We start from the raw sequence: 23,362 nt of genomic DNA on the forward strand, positions 1-23,362 counted from the left end.
TGGATGGACGACCAGGTAAAATATGGTACACCTTGATTTTGCTCCAAATTGTATCGGCTGTACACTAGAGTACAATTATCTGTACAATTTCAATAGGCTGTGCAAATTTCTTTGCAATAAAGTATCATGGTAAACGTGCGGATGAAAAAAGTGGATTATCAACAATAATTGAGTCCCCACTGGTGTATCTTTCTTTCTCGCTGACTAGTTTTTCTAAATCTTCATTAGTTTGAAGTGTTGACTATGCTTGCGTCATTCCGTTTCTATTTTGGGTGAAACTTTTCAGGCTGGGAACAGATCAGGAAAGTGGTTGATATGCTGGCCCAGAACCCAAGTTCGAGAAACGATCTCGTTCTGCCGCTCCACTCGCTAATGCCAACAGCCGAGCAAGGTGCTATATTCAAGCGACCACCACCGGGTGTTAGAAAAATAATAGTTTCAACTGCGATTGCGGAGACCAGTATCACAATAGATGACGTTGTGTATGTTATCGACTGTGGGAAGACGAAGGAAGCGAACTATGACGTGGAGAAGAATGTGAAGACATTGCAGCCTGAGTGGGTGAGCATGGCATCTGCCAAACAGAGGAGAGGACGAGCTGGAAGGGTCCAAAAGGGGTACTGCTTTCATCTCTACATGCACGCAAGGGAACAGTTCTTGCTCAAATATCAGGTTACATTTCATATAGTTCGTTAATTGCTCTCAAACGAAACAATTATATTAGACATATCTTTCTTAAAGCTAGTTATTAGCTTGTTCGATTTCTCATCTGTACATTTGACTTTTCTAATAACTTCACACTTGACTTCTTATACGCGATCGAAATTGCTTGACTTCAAAATTTAAGCCGCTAACTTTTAGCTGCTACCATTTGAAGACCCTTATTAAGGCACAATTGCGCCCCTCTTGTCGTTTGTGATTTGTTCACCCCTGATATCTGTTCTAAAATGGTTTTTTTAAATAAATCATTTCCAAAAATGTTATTGATCTCAAATAAATTTATTTAAAAAAATGGAATTTTTTTAAGGAGGAAGCTTAAGTGTATAACCGATAGGTTAAATATTGACTTGTTCACAAATATATTAAGAATCATCTACGCTCACTAATTTCATATTAAAGCAATTGAACCCCGCTTGCTCCTAATTGTGGCTGCTCGCTTGCTGCTAGTTGTCTTTTAATTGGTGCTTTCATGTTGACCGATAAGAAAATAGTTTAAGAACCTTTTTTAAAAGTTTGTTTACCGTTCCGAATTCTATCTGAGAGGGCAGTTCAATCCTTTTCTTGTTGCTTTTAAGCATCTGAGATCTGTTGCCTCATTTCGTTCAGTTTTCTTTTTAATGGTAAGCTTCTTTGTTCTTAGTTGCTGCTTAAATTTTGGCGATCAACAATTTTCGGATGTTCACCAAGATTGAATTGTATTTGGTTAACTTTTGAGATACATAATTCAGAGTACGGTAGCCGAGATTTTATAAGTTCACGAGAGTGGTCATAATGTCGAGAATGAAAACTTTTATACCCCAGTAAATTGTGGAATTTAACCACTGAAAAAAATGTAGCACGCTAGACTTTGGAAACAAGCATTCTGACCACCAAGGGTATATAATTCCTTACAAGATGCAATGAGCGAATAGCCGTTGACCTTTTGCTCAAAACAATTTTTAAAATTGAATCAGTTTGTTTGTCCAAATGTTGAAAGTTGAATCAAATTGTATACCAAGATACCAGTAGCTAGTTTTTTTTAAAATTTTTTTTGCCTTGAAAAACAGTGTGGTTTTTGCTTGTGAAATATGAAAACTGTTTTGTCTGCGTTTAACGCAAAATGCTTCTTTTTCCAGCCTTTATCTGTCTCTTCCAATAGCTTACCAACGTTGTCTGAAATTTTTTCTGTCGCGAATTGGAAAATGAGAGTGGTATTTTATTATTAATTTGACTTGGTACCCGCGATACGGGAATCACTTTCTTAATTAATTACAAAAACAGGACAAATTGACAGGATGTTGATAGTATTTAAAGTTCACAGCCTTCAATTTCAAATGACAGTTCAACTGTTTCCGAAATAACGCTGTTGGACATGTCCAGTCAAAAGTTGAGATTTCATTTCGCTGGGTGAGAACATTTGAATATTTCACAACTCTCAAAACAAAATGCTTTCAGTTTGACTGATTTCGTCCAATTAAATTTGTCCTCAAAAATTGTTTTGCTGCAGAACGGTTACTGCGCGGTCCTTTGAAAACTTTTCCAATAATCATCAAGCTTGAGGGCAGTATCACAGTTGTAAATTTTGTTCAGCATAAGAAGATCATTCTGAACCAAAACAAAACTCATTGGTAACAAATTGTTGTAAATGAGGCTCTGATTTTAATCACTATCGGAAAATTTTTTTCAAAGCCATCTTGAGCGCACGTCTTTGCGTCATTTTATGCAATTTGGCCAATTCGAGATCCATAAACTTGACGCGTAAAGAATTGATAGATGTAACTTTTTTATAAACTTACTTTTACTCTCGTATTTGTAGAAAAGGGAACGTTTATCTTCAAGAAAAAAGTTTTTGTTGTGCGTTCAATAGCCGCTGATTGATATAACTGTCCCATTTCAACCTATTAGTAACAATTATCCCAGGATCATTCACTAAGAAGAATTATACCAAGATTTGCATGTAATTTCTGTATCATCTGCATACAAGTGGACACTACACTGATCTCACGTTTTCGCATCAAAACATATAGCTTCAAACTTTGCATTGTTGAATTCCAACCTGTATTCTTTTGACCATTTGATAGCATTGTTTACATCATTTTGTAGCAAAAATAAATTCAGTTGACTTCCAATAATTTTTGTCGGCAAAAAGATATGTGCTGTTCTCCATTAGAGGTTGATGATCGTTCATGTACACAGCGAACATAAAAACCGCAAACATTGAACCCTGTGGACCAGCACTCGTAACAGTTAACTCTAGACGAGTACTCACTTTAGCATGTACGCACTGCGTTCTATTTGATAAATAATCTGCAAAAAATAAAAAAATTGGTTATCAAATCCAATATGCATAAGCTTCAACAAAATTGCATTGTGATTTATCGTATCGATCGCCTCTGCAATATCGAGATAAATGCTTAATGCACACTCTTTAGCATTCAAACAACGAAAAAATTTTCCACAGTACTCGAGCATTTGAGTTATTGTAGATTGCTTTGGCCTAAAACCATGCTGGCGTTTGTCTAAAATTTTTAATAAACGATCCCTAAATTCTCTATACAATAACTTCTCGAAAATTAAGGAAAGCGCGCACAACATTGACACTGGTCTGTAATTTTTTATGTCAATTTTCAACTCTTTTTATGCAGAGGTTTAATTATTGCTTTCCAGCACTTTAGAAACTCTTGCTCACCTATAATTTTGTTAAATATCTCAGTAACAACTGAGACAATGGCAGCTGAAAAAGTTTTCAATAAAATGGGCTTCAATTTATCGTATGACTCAGAACTCGAATGACAACTTAGGATCAATGACTTTAATTCACTTGGGAACTGAACAACATCTAAGTCACGTTTTGTTTTGAGAAATCATTGATGCATTGAAAAATTTAAGGCCCTAAAATTTTACCTTGGGGAACCTAGAGATTAACAGAGAGGTTACCTGAGAGATCAGCACGACTCGAAGAAAACAAATGAGATGGTGAAATTGAAAATCATTAAAAAAAAAACATTTTGACTTTGAAAACGCTTTTGCGTGATAAAATCTAATTCTGGGGTTTTCTCGATGTTAAAATGAAAGGATAAAATGAATTGATTTTCTTCAGCTCTTTCATAAATTTTTAGCCATTCATAACTTTTCATTTAAACATTCAAGTTAGATAAAAATCAATTTGATTACTAAAAAGAACGTGAAATCCTGTCGGTTCGTTCTCCTCTCGCTCTGGAGCAGCTGGCAATTCGCTTTCGTTTTATACAATTTTTTGCCCGACCGATTTTTCTTCTGACCCATTTGAATTTTCGTCCTCAAAAACGGGGTAAACAGGTAAAACCGGGAGGGCATTAAGTGGCTAAGCAGCTCAGACCCCCCCCCCCTCAGTCACCCCATCGCACCACCACAACTCGCTCACTCACTCTCCCCTTTCATCCTCCTCCACTTGGCGATTTCGACCCCACCTCCCTCTCGTCCAGCCCTCACAACTTTACCCTAACACATTGCTTGACCCCCTCTCACTATGCTCAACCCCCTTCACTATGATCCCACTAATGCTAGCATCCTTAAACCCCAGCTGGCTAGTATCGAAGCCAACCGGCCGAGAGCAATTCGCTCGACGTTAGTGGGTTATGTTTTTGTAAAAATCTACGCTACTCAATGGGTGAGACAGCGAGAACCTGTTTCACTGTAATTATTGTTGACAAATTTAGTAGAAAGGGGTTCAAAAAATTTAAAGTTCGAGAATGGTTGAATGTTGCGTGTGTTTAGGTTCCGGAGCTGCAGCGCATGTCCCTGGAGAGTATAATTCTTGAACTGATCAAAATGGAGGTGGGAGACATCCCCCACTTCTTCCAGGAGTGTCTCAGTCAACCCTCTAAGGAGTGTGTGGACCAGTCCATCAGAGAACTCAAACAGATGAATGCCATTACTCATGACATGAAGTTAACACCTCTAGGTTTGTAAGAGGAACAGAAACTATCTAGCGTCCTATTTTGTGGATGTGCTATTTTGAAATGAAGTAGGCAAGCTTTTTATGTGCCTCTTTTTTTAAAGGTTTATTCGAACGCTTAAATAATTGAAGTAATAAAATATTTTTACGGCTTTTCAGTATAATTATTAATTTCGAAGTTTGAAGCAATTATTGTAAACATGTTGGTCTTTTTATGCCAAATTTTCGCGTGACCAATTTGACTTTTCGAGCGACTTTTGCGCCCTTGACTTTTTCGTTTTGCGCGATTTAAATTTCGCTCCGATTTAAGTGTCAGCAGCTGAACTGAAGTGGCGGCAGTTCGCCACTAAAAGTCAAATGAAAAGTGTGCCGAAATTGGTGTCATTTTCACTTAAATTTTATTTGTGGTTATATTGGTCTTATCATTTGAAGCCTTTTGGTTATATCATTTGGTTATCAATTGGTTATATCATTTGAAGCCTTTTTGGCTATTTTTAGCCCCTAACCCCACCCAATCAAGCAGGCTTCAATAGATTAGAGCTCCCTCTAGTCGTTCAAGAGCAATTCTTCCGACGTTAGTCGGTTGTTTATAAATATATTATTGTTGCTTCGATTTATGCTATGAGATTGAAACGGCTATTATTTAGGCGCTCTCCTTTTTACAATTCAAAGAAGTTTAATTGTATTGGGGCGTTCCTTTTTTAAGATCTGTTCACACGTTTTCATTTTGAAGTCAATTTGGTGTAGTGATTTTGGTCACGCCGAAATAGGAAGTGGAGCGAAAAAGCGAGTGGTGATGCGGCGTGAAATTTTTTTTACTCTAATTTTAAAGCAGAGTGAGACAACGGTGTTTGAACAAAAATTGGTTTTCTCGCTAGTAGTTTTCTCATGCGGCGATTTCACTTTAATTTCTGTTTTTTCGATTTTTTTGGATCGGATTTTTTTTCTTAATGGTTTTCCCATTCCATTCATATTTCATTCTAGGCCTAGTTTTGTTGTTGGACTCCAGTTTCCTTTCTCGCTAGTGGTTTTTGTTCACATGCGTCATTTTGATATTGATTTTCAGTTTTTAAACATTTTTTTGATCTGATTTTTTTTGGAACTAGTTTTCCCAATTCACTCATTGTCCGTTCTAGGTGTAGTTTTTTGTTTAGTCAATGAAAATTCTTTGAATTGTACGTCCTGCTATGTTTTTTAATTCGCTTTACCTTTTGATCACGTTTTTCGTTTTACATAAGTCACGACTTTGCCGTTTGACTTCTGACTTACCTGACTCACTGTTTCAACTGAATGGTTTTTAAAAATTTATTCACTCAATGAATTACGCAAGACAGTGAATACAGTCAAGGTCAAAAGAGCAAAATCAAAAAAGACGCGATAAACAGATAAATCCCCGCCATTAAGTCATTGAGAATTAGGTTATCAAAGTTCGTTAGAGTGCTTGCTAGCTCATATCAGTATTAAGCTTATTAGCTTTCTGTTTAGAAGGTGAATTAAGTATAAATTTAGAATCTTACTGAAACTGCACGCCAAATTAGAACACTTTCTGACACTGGAAAAAGGGAAAAAAGGTCAAATTTGTCTCTCTTTTTTAATAGCCGCGCAGCGATAGCTGGGGCTATTATTGGTCTTCTCTTAGTTTTGTTTATTTGGTCGTAAAGATTTTTGTTACGACCATATGACGTCACAACCACTTCAAATCTGCTTTTTGTTCATTCGTTCATGCAGTTTCAACTGAAGTGAGTGCATGACGTCATTTTTAACTCTTAGTGGAGTGAGTTTTTGTTCATTCGCCTGATTAATTTTTTTGGTCACACTTGACTTACTTGAATCAAAAATGACCTCCTCACTTTGAACTTGACTTTTATTTACTTTAAACCATAGAGATAAGGTCAAATGGGTGTGTGTCACTCTAATTGAAGGGTATTTGAGGGCAGCTATTAGAGGCAGCAAAAACGTTTACAGTTTTTTAATCAAAATAACATATCAGCCATCAATGAAAAGACGAATTTTTGGTATGTCTTTTTTAGTGCTTTTTTGAGAAGACTGCAGATCTATGAAGCTATTGCGGCTATTTTCTGATAATCTGCCAGCTGTTTTTCTTTTTCTGTTTCAATCCCTGTTTGCATCAGACGCGTCAACGGTGGCTCTTTTCCGGAATCTGCCGGCTATGTTTCGTGTTCTAGCTCATTTTTTCTTATGGCTGGATTTTTTGTAAAGTTATTGCTATTTGCCCACAGCCTTTCAAAGGATTTTTAGGAACTCTTCTTTTAAAATTTTGTTTTTCCTTTTGATCACGTTTTTCGTTTCACATAGATCACTGCTTTTTTTCGTTTGATTTCTGACTTACCATTCATTTAGTTTATTAAACAAGGTAACGCAAATACGGTCGAGGCAAAAGGAGAAATCAAACAGGATAAACGAATCATGCGTACTAAGGGTTAATATTTAAAGACTCAGTGTATCAAAGCTCCTTATAGTATACTTCTAACTGGTTTTTAGTATTAGCTCATTGTCTTCATATCTATGGGTTGAATTCACTATTTCCATCGCTTTGAAATCACAAAATCAAAAGAAACGGGATAAACCGATAAATCCCGGTCATTAGGTTATGATGCATTAGATTATCAAAGTTCATTAGAGCGATTGCTGGCTGACATCATTATTAAGCTTAATAGCTTTCAATTTAAAAGCTAAATTAAGTATTTTTCAGAATCTAACAAACTGCACACCGAATTAGAACACTTTTTGAAACTTGGGAAAACATGTTAATTTTTTATCTTTTTTCTCTTTCTCTGTTTCAATCCCGAAATGCGTCAAGCGCGTCAACGGCAGCTGTTTTCCGGTAACCTACGGGTTATGTTCCGTGTGTAGTTCATATCCGTAATTTAGATCTTATTAGTAGCCGCATAGGGATAGCTAAGGCTATTATTGGCCTTCTCATGGTTTTTAATTGCTCTTGAACGAAGATCATAGCAGCTATTGTGAACGTGTTGGTCTTTTTTGAAAATTTTTTGCTTGACCATTTTGCGTTTTCCTTCTGGAACATTGTTTGACTTCTCAAGTGACCTCACGTTTTCGTTATGCATTTTTGAGTGATCTCTATTGTTCTCACTCCGAAGTAAAACTTGTGGCTAATGTAAATTGTTTGCAGCAAACAACAAGGGTCTGAGCCCAGTGGGCAGTGGAATTGGTTAGGTATTGGGAGGTCAGCGGTTCGAATCCCGGCGTGGTCAAAGAATTTTACACCGGCCTGTCGTTTGAGAGCATTTCTTTCGACATAAGTCGTTTTATCTTCTTATTTCGTCAAGCTTTATATTACGATCATATGACGTCACAGTCAGTTTAACTCTTTTTCTTCATTCGTTCATTCAATTGCAAATGAACTGTGTGCGTAAGTTGATTTTTCAATCTTAATTGAGCTAGTTTTTTTAGTTAATTCGCGTGAATAGGTTTTTGCTCAGACGTGACTTACCTACCTCACTCTAAACAATGACTTACTCACTCTTAAATTGTCTTTTCTTTACTTTAAAAATTAAGAAATAAAGTCGAGTGAGTGCGTCAATCTAATTGAAGGTTATATGAGGGCAGCTAATAGAAGCATCAATCAGTTGTACATATTCTTAATCAAAATCTAACATCTCAGCTGTGATTAAAAAAAAACATTTTTTATCTTGAGACTGCAGATCAATGCCATTTTTCGCTGGACCGATTTGACCTTTTTTGTCCCCACAAACCTGGGGTTCAATTTGTCTTAAATTTAATATTTGTCCCATAGATTTTTTGTCCTCAGAAACGGGGTAAACATGTAACAACTGGATGGCAATATTTTCTCTGAGACTTTGGGCATTTTAGACTCCATGTATGCGATTCACCTTAACTTTTTGGGAGTTTCCAGCGCGTCAACGGCAGCTATTTTCAGGTAATCTAACGGTTATGTTCCTTGTGTTGTCCATATGCGTTATTTAGATCTTATTAATAGCTGCAGAGCGATAGCTAAGGCTCTTGTCCTTCTCATGGTTTTTAATTGCTCTTGAACGATCATAGCAATTATTGTAAACGTTTTGGTCTTTTGTATGCAAATTTTTCGCTTGACCATTTGGCGTTTTCCTTCTAGAATATTCCTTGACTTCTTCAGTGGCTTTTTCACGTTTTCGTTTTTCTTTTTTGAGTGATCTCTATTGTTCTCACTCCGAAGTAAAGCTTGTGGCTAATATAAATTGGTCCGTGGGCAGTGGCATTGGTTACGGATCGGGAGGTCAGAGGTTTGAATCCCTGCGTGGTCAAGAGGTTTTCTACCTGCCTTTCGTTCGAGATCAATTCTTTCGACATAGGTCGTTTTATCTTCTTATTTCGTCGTCAAACTTTTTATTACAAGAATGACATCACAGTCACTTCAAATCTGCTTTTTCTTCTTTCGTCCATTCATATCGAAATGAATTGTGTGCTTAACGTCATTTTTCAATCTTAATTGAGCTAGTTTTCTGAGTTCATTTGCGTGAATAGATTTTTGCTCACTCCTGACTTACCTCACTCTAAAAATTGACTCTTACTCTTAAATTGTCTTTCCTTTAATTAGGAAATAAGGTCGAGTGAGTGCAAGGAAATAATGTCGAGTGAGTGCATCAATCTAATTGAAGATTATCTGAGGGCAGCTAATAGAAGCATCAATAAGTTGTACATATTCTTAATCAAAATCTAACATCCCCGCTGTGGTTAAAAAATCATTTTTATCTTGAGACTGCAGATGAATGCAATTTTTCGCTGGTCCGATTTGACCCTTTTTGTCCTCAGAAACCTGGGGTTCAATTTGTCTTAAATTTAACTTTTGTCGCCATAGAGTTTTCACCATTTTGCGTTTTGCTTCAAGAACATTCTTTGACTTCTCAAGTGACTTTTTTACGTTTTCGTTCTTCATTTTTGAATGATCTCTACGGTTCTCACTCCGAAGTAATGCTTGTGGCTAATATAATTTGGTTGCAGCAAACAACATGAAGGGTCTTAGCCCAGTGGGCTTTGGAATTGGTTAGGAATCGGGAGGTCAGCGGTTTGAATCCCGGCGCGGTCAAAATGTTTTCCATCCGCCTGTCGTTCGAGAGCAATTCTTTCGACATAAGTCGTTTAATCTTCTTATTTCGTCGTCAAGCTTTTTATTACGACCTTTTGACGTCACAGTCCCTTCAAATCTGCCTTTTCTTCATTCGCTCATGCAATTGCAAATGAATTGTGTGCGTGACGTCATTCTTCAATTTTAGCTGAGCTAGTTTTGTGAGTTCATTCGCGTGAATAGGTTTTTGCTCACACGTGACTTACCTACCTCACTCTAAAAAATGACTCTCTCTTAAATTGTCTTTTCTTTACTTTAAAAATTAGGAAATAAAGTCGAGTGAGTGCATCAATCTTATTGAAGGTTATCTGAGGGCAGCTAATAGAAGCATTAATAAGTTGTACATATTCTTAATCAAAATTTAACATCCCAGCTGGGGTTAAAAAAATCATTTTTATCTCGAGACTGCAAATGAATGCAATTTTTTGCTGGACCGATTTGACCCTTTCGTCCTCAGATACCTGGGGTTCATTTTGTCTTAAATTTAACTTTTGTCCCCATAGAATTGTTGTCCTCAGAGACGTGATAAACAGCTAACAACCGGATGACAATTTTTTCTCTGAGAGCCTTTGGGCATTTAAGACTCCATGTATGTGATTCACCAAAATTTTCTGGGAGGTTTCTTGGTCTCAAGGGAATTTCTTAGAGTTCAACCCCCTACGCCCACTTCACCGCCATTCCTCCTCCAAATCTCCACCCTCTTAGAATACTTTCTGAAACTTGGGAAAACATTCTGTCAATTTTTATCTCATTTTTTTCTCTGTTTCAATCCCGAAATGCGTCAACGGCAGCTAGTTTCCGTTAATCTACCGGTTATGTTCCGTGTGTAGGTCATATCCGTAATTTAGATCTTATTAATATCCGCAGAGCGATAGCTTAGGCTATTATTGGCCTTCTCATTGTTTTTAATTGCTCTTGAACGAAGATCATAGCATGTATTTTAAACGTGTTGGTCTTTTTTATGCAAATTTTTTGCTTTACCTTTTTTTGCGTTTTCCTTGTAGAACCTTTTTTTGACTTCTCAAGTGATTTTTTCACATTTTCGTTCTTCATTTTTGAGTGATCTCTATTCTCACTCCGAAGTAAAGCTTGTGGCTAGTTTGAAATTTTCAGGGATTTTTCAGGGATTGGGATTTCAGCTGTTCGAAACCCGGCATGGTCAAAAACTTCTCCACCCGCCTGTCGTTCGAGAGCAATTCCTTCGACATAAGTCCTTTTATCTTCTTATTTCGTCGTCAAGCTGTTTATTACGATCACATGACGTCACAATCACTTGAAATCTGCTTTTTCTTCATTTGTTCACGCAATTTCAAATGAATTGTGTGCGTGACGTCATGTTTCAATCTTAGTGGAGCTAGTTTTTTGAGTTCCTTCGCATGAATATGTTTTTGGTCACACATGACTTACCTCACTCTAAAAAATGACTTTTTCACTCCTAATTTGTCTGTAACTTTTGTTAAGATATAAAGTTGATTGAGTGCGTCAATATAATTGAGGTTATTTGAGGGCAGCTAATAGAAGCACCAATAAGTTGTACATATTCTTAATCAAAATTTAACATCTCAGCCGTGATTTAAAAAATCATTTTTTGGCTGTTTTTTTATCTTGAGACTGCAGATCAATGCGATTTTTCGCTGGACTGATTTGACCATTTTTGTCCTCAGAAACCTGGGGTTCAATTTGTCTGATTTTTTGTTCCCATAGAACTTTCGTCCTCAGAAACGGGATAAACAGGTAACAACTGGGTGGCAATATTTTCTCAGAGAGCCTTTGGGCATTTTAGACTCCATGTACGCGATTCAGCGAAACTTTTGGGAGATTTGATGGTCTCTAGGGCGTTTCTTAGTGTTCAACGCCCACTTCATCCCCACTTCTTCCCCAAATCTGCACCCTCCTTCTTTACCCCTCAACTCCTGCACATCGTTCCACTCGCCCGCATACCCCACACACACACACCCTCACGCCGTGCTCACCCCATGCTCTTTCGATAAGCTGAAGCTAGCCTCCCTAAGCCTCTCCATAAGCAAAATAATACGGTGGACCGTTTTCTTCCAGAACCTTTGTGCAATTTAATTTCTCTAGTATCTTCTCGCTTGAGAGGATTTCAATTGCGAGCATTCAGAAATTGTTCTGTTGCTAAATTAAAACCGATTGTGAGAGAAGACCTTTCATAGCCCGTATAGCTGAGTGGATGCTATCGAGGAATCTCCTGTGAAGGTCCTGGGTTCGAATCCCTCCCTAGTGTTTTAACAGTTTCTAGCCTATGCCCCTTCTAAATTGATTGCCTCGCCAGCCAATCCTGAGCAATTCGTCCGACATTAGTCGGTTTGGTTTTTAGATATCGGTATTTTTCTGGGTAATTATACAGCTTTCTTTGTTTACTCGCATTTTTAAATACGTTTTTATTCAATATAATGCACCAGAGGTTTTCCAAACCAAAGGAGGTTTTAAAAAATGAGTTTCATATCAGGAGAAAAGCTTTTAGTTTTTGTTTTTATTGATTTTTTGTCTCTTTTGCACTTTTTACTCATTTCTCTGTTATTTTAGTTAATTCCGTTTTCAAGGAATTTTTTGTTAAGTTTTCCTATCTGCCTTGAGCATTACGAAATTGTCTTTTTGTTATCTCAGTGAAATGACTAGATCTGATTTTTTGAAATAGAAATAATATAAGCCAGGCTATTTTTTATAGTCTAGGAAATTTGAATACTTTCCAAGAGTAACAGATATAGGGTTTGCAATTATTAATTTGTTTTGGCTACAAGATTTTAGTGAGTTTTCCTTTGATTTCTAGGGGGAATGTAATTTGTTCCTACGGATTCAGTGGTTTCATAATTTGAGCATGGTATGTCAATGATTATGTAGAACATCTTTTTGAGAATTCGCTTCGTTGAATGATTTCATTGTGGCAAGTTCTTCGTTGTTTTTAATTTTCGGAATATTGGGATTTTGCAAACTGATTTAATAACAAATTTTTTTTTGTCAAATTACTACCTCAATTAAATCAATCATTTTTGTTATTAAATTTGTTTGCCAAAACCAAATATTCCAAAAGAACTTGCCACAATGACATCATTCAACCAAGCAATTTTTCAGAAAGATGTTCTACATAATCATAGCATACCAAGCTCAAATTATGAAACCATTGAATGCGTAGGAATAAACTACATTCCCCTAGAAATCAAGGAAAACTCACTGAAATCTTGCCATAACAAATTAATCAATGGAAACCCATTATCTGGTAGCCTTAAAAAGTATTCAAATTTCGTAGACTATTAAAAATGGCCTGGCTAATTTTTCTATTTCAAAAAATCAGATCTAGTAATTTTACTGAGATAACCGAAAAGACCGAAATTATTACCTCGATTTAATTGCTTATTGGTTTCCTTTTAGTTCTCAAATTAAATTTTGTTCAATTCCTTCTCTTTCCTTTGGTTTCCTTTTGGTTTTCAAATTAAATTTTATTCAATTCCTTCTTTTTTATCAGCTAAGTTGTAAATACGAATTTCAGTGCTCAGTTTATTTGGTGAATGTGCTTTTATGGTTTGATAGTTTTGTTTGATCCAGCGTTGACGCTTCCAGTCGTTTGCGGAATTCTTGCGGCTATGTTTTGTTTCGTCAAGATCTCTGTTACGACCATATGACGTCTCCCATAGAATTTTGATTGAATCCCGTGCGTGACGTCACGTTTTACTGTAATTGGAGCCCAACTCTATTTGAAGGTTATTTGAGGGCAACTAATAGAAATAACACACATGTTATACAATATCTTCCAATTCCCTTTCATGTGTTCCTTTCAAGTTCTACATCTGAGAAATTAGTTAAAAAAGCTGAAATTTCTCTTCTTCGGTCTGATTTTTTTCAGTGTTTTTCGAGACTGCGGGTTTGTGAAGCTATCGCAGCTTTTTACTGGCGTTCAGCCGGCTAGATTCGCAGTATCGTCGTTTGTACTTCGGTTTATTTGACGTTATGAGTGCGATGGGTTCAATCTGCTTTAAGCTGGGATAATAATTGCCCATTTTATATCGAGGGGCAGCATTATACTAATGAACTAAGAAAATATTTTACAATAAGTATTGATATTGAACTGAATGATCAATTCCGAAGTTCGTTTTAGGTCAACACCTTGCAATGCTACCAGTTGAGCCACGGATTGGCAAGTTCATTTTGTACGGAAGTATATTCTCATGTCTCGACCCTGTACTCTCAATAGCGGCTTGTTTCTCTCACAAAGACCCCTTTGTGATACCCTTGGACAAAGAACAGCAAGTGAAACGAGCCAAAATGTCTTTCTCTGAGGAACTCAGTGATCCTCTAATTTACGCAAATGCATTGTTCCAGTACGAGCAGATCATGAAAGGGAACCAGCGTAGTCTGGACTCGTTTTGCTGGGACAGTTTTCTGTCGAAATCAACGCTAAAATTCCTGGTTGAGATGAAAAAACAATTTGCGGAGTATCTTCAGAAAGAAGGCTTTATTGAAGACACAAACTATACAAGCACGAAATACAACAGATATTCACAATGTGATATGGTCGTTAAAGCTATGGTTGTAGCGGGCTTTTATCCAAGTATTATAAAAATCGAAAATTTCGGGAAGCGGTCCAAATTTTTGCCACTTTTCTCGACGTACAAGAGAGTGGACATACATATTAAATCTGTGGCTGCTGATATTGGGCAGATAGGCTACGAGTATCTGGTCAACTACATGCGTGTGAAGAGTGTGGGTGGGGTCAACTTGTATGATGTGTCGCCGGCACATCCTTATGCGCTTATGTTGTTTGGAGCTGATGTACAAAAAGGTTTGGTATCCTCATTAATAGCCGCCGTCAGCCTCGCAGCGGCTATTATTTATACGCTCTCCTTTTTACAATTCAAAGAATTTGAATTGTATTGGGGTGCTGTCTTTTTTCAAGATCTGTTCACACATTTTCATGATTTTTGAAGTCAAATTGGAGTAGTGATGTTGCTCACGTCGAAACAGGAAGTGGAGCGAAAAAGCGAGTGGTTTTGCGGCGTTTTTTGCTCTTATTTTAAAGTAGAGTGAGAAAACTGTGTTTGAACAAAAATTAGCTTTCTCGGTAGTGGTTTTTTATTCACATCTGGCAATTTAAACTTTGATTTTTACTGTTTTTTCAATTTTTTAGATCAGATTTTTTTCTAAATGGTTTTTCCAATCGATTGATAGTTCACTCTCGGCCTAGTTTTTTTTTGTTTGAATCAAATTTCCTTTTATCGCTAGTGGTTTTTTGTTCACATGCGGCATTTTGACATTGATTTTCTGTTTTTTAAGTTTTTTTGATCTGATTTTTTTTGAATTGGTTCATAGTCCACTCCAGGTCTAGTTTTTGTTTACTCAATGAAAATTCATTGAATTGTACGTCAGGACTTGTCCTGCTATGTCGTCTCCATCGATTATTCTTACGACCTGAATTCTTAGAATTGGCTTTTTCAATTTCAGTTACTTCTGCTGTTTTGCAGTGACGTCACTTGTTCTGCTTTTAGGTCAATTGCGTGGCTTACCTCACTCAAAAAAATGACTTCTGAATTCGCTTAATTAACTTCAAATTTTATGAACATTTACTAGTTAAAGGTCAATAGTGTGCATCTAAGTAGTGCCAAACGTATATGCCCTAATTCTTGAGTTTTAGAGTCTTGAGTTTTTGATTTCGAGTTTTAATTTTGAAGCTCCATTAGTCACGATTTTGAGGCTCCATTAGTCACGATTTTCACGTTTGACTTCTGACTTACTTCACTCACTGTTTCGTCTGAATGGATTTTAATTTCTTTCACTCATTCAATTACGCAATGTGATGAATACTGTCAAAGTCAAAAGATCAAAATCAAAAGAGACGGGATAAACCGATAGAGCCCGGTCATTAAGTCATTGAGAATTAGGTAATCAAAGCTCATTAGTGTTTGTTAGCTGACATTGGTATTAGGCTTATTAGCTTTCAGTTTAGAAGCTGAATTAAGTAAAGTGTTAGAATCCAACCGAAACTGCACGCCAAATTAGAACAATTTTGACACTGAAAAACAAACAAGACAAAAATTCGGTCAATTTTCTTCTCTTTCTGTTTCAATCCCGATGTGCAGCAAGCGCGTCAACGGTGGCTGTTTTCCGGCAATCTGCCGGCTATGATTTTCATGGTCATTTTACAACTAATGCGAATTGTTTCATAACTTGTACTTTGTTCAGATGTTAAGTTTCTGGAGTGCACTTCAGAAATATAGTTTTCATTTTTAATATTAAAATATAATTGATGAAATGATTAATACCGCGTGGTTGTTATCACGATCGAGAAGTTTCCCAACAAGAGTGTGGCTATGCAGTGTTGGGTAACTTCTAGAGCTACTGCATGTTGCGATTGCAACAGATGCGTTTTTTAGGCCAATTTATCTCGACGAAGTCGATCTCAATAAACTAATTGAAAACCAAGCATTTGAAAGAGAAAAATCTTGTTTTTTGTCACGCTCTCTGCCTCAATCAGGAGCCTGGTTATCGGCAGCTCCCATACCGGCTCTTGGCCTCCATCACTTGCCAAACGAGTTTGGTGTAGCTGTGAAGTACAGACTGGGCGCTCCCATGTACGAAAAAGAAAGCAAGTGTCCCTATTGTAAAACAGGATCTTTGGATACACTTGGTAATCATGCTGTCACATTTCATGGGCGGGTCGATATGATTTCGCGACACGACCGGCTAGGAGACAAAATTATATCTGCTTGCAGCGCTGCCAACTTGTCGCCAGTTTGCGAGCAGAAAATCTAATACCAGAAACAAATTGTCGACCTGGACATGTATAATTACCTTTTTGGTCTGCTGGACAGCCAGCAGCTCTGGATGTAACCATTACCTCCCCACTGCAACGCAGTAGTATTTCAAATGCCGCGAGGAAGTCTGGTTTTGCCCTGAGAGCTGCGGAAGATATGATGTTCGCGCAATTTTCCCAACTATGTGCTAACATAGGTGCTCAATCCATTCCCATGGCTTTTGAATCATTTGGCGGACTCTCTGATTTGGTGAAAAAAAACATCGAAGCGAATAGCTTTACTCACTGAAAAAGTTTGTACTCAGCTGGTTTGTCAGTTGCTTTCAGCAGGCTCGCTCAATTGGTTTCAGTCACACTATTGCGAGGAAGCGCTATTATGTTGATAGCATGAAGTGCAGACCTGTGAGTCAGTTACAATCAAAAGAGGCCTCCTTAATGTCTAATGACCTCTGATTATGTGGTTTTGCATTATCCCAATTGAGAATCAGATTGTGGGGGTTCCACAATCCCAATTGAGAATCAGATTGTGGGGGTTCCACAATCCCAATTGAAAAACCGATCTTGTGGGTTTTATTATTCCACCTGAAAACCAGATTGTGTGGGTTCTACTAATTCAATTGAAAACCCGATTGTGTGGGTTTTGATTCACAAAATAAATCATCATCAGAGTGAGGAGGGACCATTTCTCCGAGAGTGGCTGTGATTCCAACCTTGGATTATGACTTAAACTGATAACTAATGGCGTGTCAATGAGTTAATAAAGTCGACTAAGATTATCTCACCAAGCCATATATTAGTTGAATTCTTCATATTGCAAAAAAAAATATCGAGTTGATTTATTGCTCTCGAACGAAGTTGCAATTATTGTAATCGTATTTTTTTTATGAAAAATTTTTTCTTGACCATTTTTGCGCTTTTGTTCTGGAAATTTCTTCTCGCTTAAATGACCATTTCAGGAATGACTTCTAAATTTTGGCGTGATCTCAATTGCTTTTATTTCCAAGAAAATCTGTGGCTGACGTAGAGTCGGTTTTTAGCGTTGAAGTTTAAAGACGATATTGATTAGTGGTAAAGATGTCATCCTGAAGGTTGGGGGTTCGAAGCCCTCTTGGGTCAGGTTTTTTTGTTCCGCCTGTCGCTCGAGAGTAATTCATCCAACTTGAGTTGATTTATGTTTGAACTACGAAGTTCTGCCACTCTTTCGGGGATCTTTTCCGTTTTTGCCCCCCAGGCCAGTGAGTGCACCAACCCCCCCCCCCCCCCCCCTCACTCACGTTTGTTTTTTCATAAAGGATTTACTATGTTTATTCATAAAGGATTTACTATGTAATGGCACGTGCTCTGTAACGGGGGGGGGCACAAATGGAAAAGATCTTAGATCTTGTTAGGCTTCATATAATAGCAGCAACCTAAATGCATAGTCTACTCCCAGAAAATTTTTGGCCGACTTTTGAAGCCATTCGACTGCAGCATCAGATTAACCCTCGGCAATTCGTGCTCCGCTATAGAGAACTGCTTCAGAGAAATGACACTTGCGAAGTCTGTCAATAATTGTACGATACCAGTTTCTTGAAAAGTTCCATTATACGATAGGAATAGGGGAAAAGCGCACAGATGAAGGACAGATACTAACATTCATACATTCATAAACAGTTGTTTTCAATAGTTTTGCTCCCTTGGCAAGAGTCGATCTGACAATCTGAAGAGTGGAGGTTTCTACGCTTCAAAAACATCGCTTGTGGCAATTTGAAAAGTTGTTTTCTCCAAACCTGTCTTCATTTCGTTTTGTCTAATATAAACTAGATTTCAAGCCAATAGCCCCCCAACTCTCCGTGAAACTTAAAGTTTTCACCTTTTCTTCGTTCAACACCTATTTCCATGTAAAATTTCTACTAAACATTGAAGCTTTGATTCAGTCGTTTCGATTCATAAGTATTAGTGGATCTGATTTTTGAATTCGAGCATGTTCCCAAAATTTCAGAAAAAGATCTGATAGTTGCAGTCTCTGCAATTGTACATTTTTTTTCGAGTACCGTTAATGCTCGTGACTGCCTAGTCCGGGGGTAATGCACGGGCTAAATTTTAGTAATGCAAAACGCTCGCGGCCACCAATCAATTTTCTAGCAGGTCACTGCTTCGTATCTTTTTAGTATCTCTTTATATGTCATTCATTTGAATTAGATCGATTATTAAGTTAGATCGATTGTTACTGCGAGAATTTCTCTTTGTTTACTGTTTAGACACGGACAGTCGTGGCTATCAATTAATTGTAATTGACAAGGAAATAGCTTTCAAGTGTGACTCCAAACTGGCGGATACAATCATCGGTCTCAGCCAAGAGCTAAGCAATCTTTTGGAGGCCAAAATAGCCAGGAGTTCAGACAACGTATACCTGGAACAGTTGCAACAGACTTTGACTAAAGCTGTAGTGGATTTGTTGATCAATGATCAACAAAGTTAAGTACTGAAAGCAAACGCTAACTCGCGTTAATTGACTAAAATTTTGTTGTCAATGTAACCAAGTGTTACTGCTATTTTAGTATAGATGTTAAATGTTATATAATGCTGTCTCAAATAAAAATTCTCTGTTTGTATTTTACAAAATACAGACTTTTTGTGCGAGTCTGCATCTGAAATCTAAATACCTGAAACAAAAAGAATAACTCGCTCCAGAAGATTACCTTAGCGGTGATTTAGATCTCGCCGTTAAGATCAACGATCTTGTCACCGACCTCAGAACTTTTCCTTTTTTCAATGTAAGATGCACTTTTGTACAGCTTCGGTATCGAACTTGACTAATCTCTTCAAATTAACGCAGCTGCTAAGACAAAATGGTGGTGTGAGGGCAGTTTTGATGATCTTGCCTCCCCCTTCTAAAGCACCTACTTTAGTAATGTGTATATGGCTGCCTCCGCGCTTTAGAGCCACTTCGGAAGCCATATACACATTACGCTATTTATTTTTCACTCTATATTCCCATTCTTATACAATTAAAAACTATCATTTCCTGTCTCACTTAGTGCAATCGGTGAGTAATGTGTATATGGCTGCCGAAGTGGCTCTAAAGCGCGGAGGCAGCCATATACACATTACTTACTTTTCCTACTACTCTCAGTTAAGCTGAAGCTAGCCTCTCTAAACTCCATCTAGCCGCAAACAAACACTCGCCAAACGTTTGTTAGAAATTTGCCCGAAGTTAGTCGTTTGCTTCTGCATATAGTGTTTGTATCAAATCAACGGATTCAGCTTGTCTAAATTGAATGTTGACTTTAAAAAAATGTTGAAACTCTTCCATTGCATTGAGGCTGTAAAATTTTTGTTAGAAGTATGAGCTCTAAATGTTAAGTTGCTCTCGAACGAAGTTTGAGGCAATTTTTATTGGCCTTCTAATTCTTTTTTTTTACCAATTAGGGATATGAATACTGCTTTTCTATTTGTTTTTACCAGTTGAAATTGTGATATGGTTTTCTGTTAATAGCCGCCGTCAGGCTCTCAACGGCTATTATTTAAGTGCTCTCCTTTCTCTTTTTAATTTCTTTACCTTTTGGTAAAGCAAAAGGTAAAGCGTTTTTCGTTTTGCATGAGTCACAAAGTCAATGAAAGTTCTTTGAATTGTAGGTCAGGACTTGTCCTGTTATGTTTTTTTACAATTCAAAGAGTTTGAATTGTATTGAGGCGCTGTCTTTTTTTCAATATCTGTTCACAGAGTAGTGATTTTGGTCATGCCAAGCAGGACATGAGGCGAAAAAATAAGTGGTTTCGTGGCGTGACGGTTTTTCGCTTTAATTTTTGAGTAGAGTGAAAAAAACGGTATTTGAACAAAAGCTCGCCTTCTCGCTACTGGTTTTTTGTTCACATGCCGCTATTTCACTTTGATTTATACTTTTTTCAATTTTTTGGATCAGATGTTCTAAATGATTTTCCCAATCCATTCATACTTCATTGTAGGCTTAGCTTGTTGTTAGAATCAAATTAATATTTCTCGCTAGTAGTTTTTTGTTCTCGCTGGCGGCTTTTTGACATTTATGTTTTTTGTTTTTTATCTGATGTTTCTAGAAATGGTTTTCTCAATTCACTCTTAGTCAGTTTTGTCTAGTTTTTTGTTTAGTCGATGAAAATTCTTTAAATTGTACATCAGGATTTGTCCTGCTATGTTTTTTAATTCGCTTTACTTTTTGATCACGTTTTTCGTATTACGTATTTCAGAATTTTCACGCTTGATTTCTGACGTACTTCACTCACTGTTTCAATTGAATGGATTTTAAATTCGTTCAGGCATTGAATTACGCAATGTCGTGAATACGGTCAAAGTCAAAAGAGCAAAATCAAAAGAAATGGGATAAACATATAACGCCCGCTAATTAAGTCATAATGCATTAGGTAAAGCGAAATAAAGGTAAAAAATTTCAGTAAAGCGATTACTAGATGGCGTTAGTGTTATCCCTAATATTTTCAGTTTTGGAGAGGGCACTTTTCACTGAAATAGTTAACACAAATTTCTTATAATTTCCGGGTTCTTTTTTGATGTTTGCATTTTTTGTTCTTTAATAAGTTTCTGCTGAGTGTTGGGCGGGTAAGTGCCTCAACAGAAGCAGCGATCAAAAATTATTTGCCGAATACCTGGTGCAAAATAGCGTTGTTTCCTTTCACATATTTCACAATTTTCACGCTAGACTTCCGACTTACCTCACTCACTATTTTAACCGAATGGATCTTAAATGCTTTTTTTCATTGAACTACGCATTGTAGTGGATGTGTAAAGAGCAAAATCAGAAGAAACGGGATTAACAGAGAAAGAGCGGCCATTAACTGCTAAAGCAATAGGTTATCGAAGTTTATTAGAGCGACTGATAGCTAGCTGGCATTAGCATTAAGCTCAACCGCCTTCCATTTAGAATCTGAATTAAGTATAGTTTTAGAATCTAACTGAAACTGCACACGGAATTAGAATACTCAATGGCAGCAGTAAAAATTAGTTTCTGTCTCTTCTTTTTTCTCATTCAATCCCCGTGTACGTCAAGAACGTCATTAGCGGCAATTTGCGGGACGAGTTTTTTGTTTATTTTTACAATTCAAAGCTGAGTATATGTAAGTACGATTTTATTAGGTACCAGTATCTTTAAGAGTACCGTTTTTTTTACTATTTGAGGAGGAGTATTGGTAATGTAGGGTTTTTTTTAGCTGAAGTATCTTTGTTCAGGACTTCAACTTTTAGACCTTTAAAGTATGTTTTCCAACTTCGGATTTAATATTAAGTTCTTAGGTTTTTTTTCTATTGTTAGTAGTTAGTGGTTAGTTTAAGTTCTATTGAACACTTAGGAGTCCGCCAGGTCTGCCAACTCCACCTATTTGCCAACCACCTACCCTTGTCTCCCCCTACAAAAATAAAAAATAGAACCTGGATTAATCCATAATGCCCAATTTCAAACACCCGCTAATTGAAGTTTTTCTTATAAGCTGCAGTTGCCATCATTTATGGTTATTGATAATGATAATAGCCCCTGTATCCTCTCATTAATTAACAGGAGTATCTCTAACAACAAAATCAAATCAAATTAATTCGAAATTAAAAAAAAATTCTTGTATCAATCAGTTTTTCCATTTTTTCGGCTCTTTTAACCCCAATTGAGGATTATGGAAATCAACGTTTGATGTTTTAGAGCATTCTGCTGGGTGTGTTTCCTCAATTTTAAACTTTTTCGTATATATAGCATCAGATTTTGAAGTTTTTTTGTATGAGGTAGACAATTATTTATTTTTTGTAGCCGCCCTCATCTTTTCAGCTGGCTATTATAGCGGCCTTTTTTAGAATCTAAGAAATTTAGATTGTATTGATGCTCTACCTTTTTTTTCAATGCAAAGGATTTAGATCAATTGTAATTGTGTGACGTTTTTTAAAGTTTTATTTTGTAGTCGATTATTCTCAGGACCATAAGACATCAGAGTTTGTTTTAAATCTGCCTTTTGTTCATCAGTTTGAACTGACCTAGAGCACAAAAAAGTTAAGCTTTTTGTTACAGTTTTGTGAAATAATTCGTCCTAATATATTAAAATTTTTATGGAGTTAATGTTTCTATTAACTTTCCTTAATTCTTTTTTCGGAAAACCTAGTTTTTTGAAACCTCATGTTCTCTTTAAGCTATAGCCCTTTCATTTAATTTCCATGCTGCAATGAAGGGCTTTTTTGTTTGATTTTGAAGAATCGATCGAAAAATGTGAACCGGGTTTGTAGTTAACTGACTTATTACCTGAATTTTTTCAAAACTCGTATGTTCTCGAATATATCGAAGTTTGATCAACCGATTTTTGTAGGTGTTCAACCCAGAGACTTTTTAATAACCCTCATAAAAACTCGGCGGAATTCAAAAATGTTTGGCTGGTATTTATTTCCTCTCCTAATTGTATTAGGAGGTGAAAATTGTCATTGTGCTCTGCTGACACCTCAGCATTATATTTTAATTGAAAAATATTTAAAAACTAGAACAAAAACTAGAAGCCGACCGCGCGAAATTGGAATGTCCTATTGATGACTCCGTGTTCAATTCAATGAACAGAAAAATACCGATGGTTAAGAATACCATGGTCTACTCTTCAAATTTGTAAAGATTTTCAAAAAAAAGAAAAAGTTTTGAAAACGGCGGTTAAGTCATATTCAAAAACGGCTGAAAAAAGCAAGGAGGAAAGAATTTATCTGATTCACAGACCTATTTTTTGTTTCAATATATATATATATCCCTTGGGGGTAAAATTCAAGCCATGATTCGGGTACAAAATAGGATATTCTGTAGCATTCAGCCATAGGTCTTGCTATTTTTCATTCTCAAAGTTAAGAAAACAGTCAGTTTTTGAAAAC

The 23,362-nt window shown here is 36.8% G+C and overlaps 2 protein-coding genes across 2 annotated transcripts in view; one reads left to right on the forward strand and one right to left on the reverse strand.

Annotated features, from left to right (window-relative positions):
• LOC142342894 (ATP-dependent DNA/RNA helicase DHX36-like) overlaps nt 1-19,103 on the forward strand; it is a 37,178-nt gene extending 18,075 nt beyond the window's left edge. Inside the window, exons 4-7 of the mRNA XM_075394546.1 lie at nt 287-672; nt 4,456-4,642; nt 13,858-14,541; nt 18,750-19,103. Coding sequence (XP_075250661.1) covers nt 287-672; nt 4,456-4,642; nt 13,858-14,541; nt 18,750-18,970 — 1,478 coding nt within the window. The 3' untranslated portion in view covers nt 18,971-19,103. The remainder of the gene's footprint in view (nt 1-286; nt 673-4,455; nt 4,643-13,857; nt 14,542-18,749) is intronic.
• Nucleotides 1-23,362, reverse strand: part of LOC142342900 (peptidyl-prolyl cis-trans isomerase NIMA-interacting 1-like) — a 389,227-nt gene that overhangs the window by 182,126 nt on the left and 183,739 nt on the right. The window lies entirely within an intron of this gene.

This window comes from Convolutriloba macropyga, chromosome 7, assembly GCF_964194025.1.
Source record: "Convolutriloba macropyga chromosome 7, txConMacr16.3, whole genome shotgun sequence".
NCBI lineage: Eukaryota > Metazoa > Xenacoelomorpha > Acoela > Convolutidae > Convolutriloba > Convolutriloba macropyga.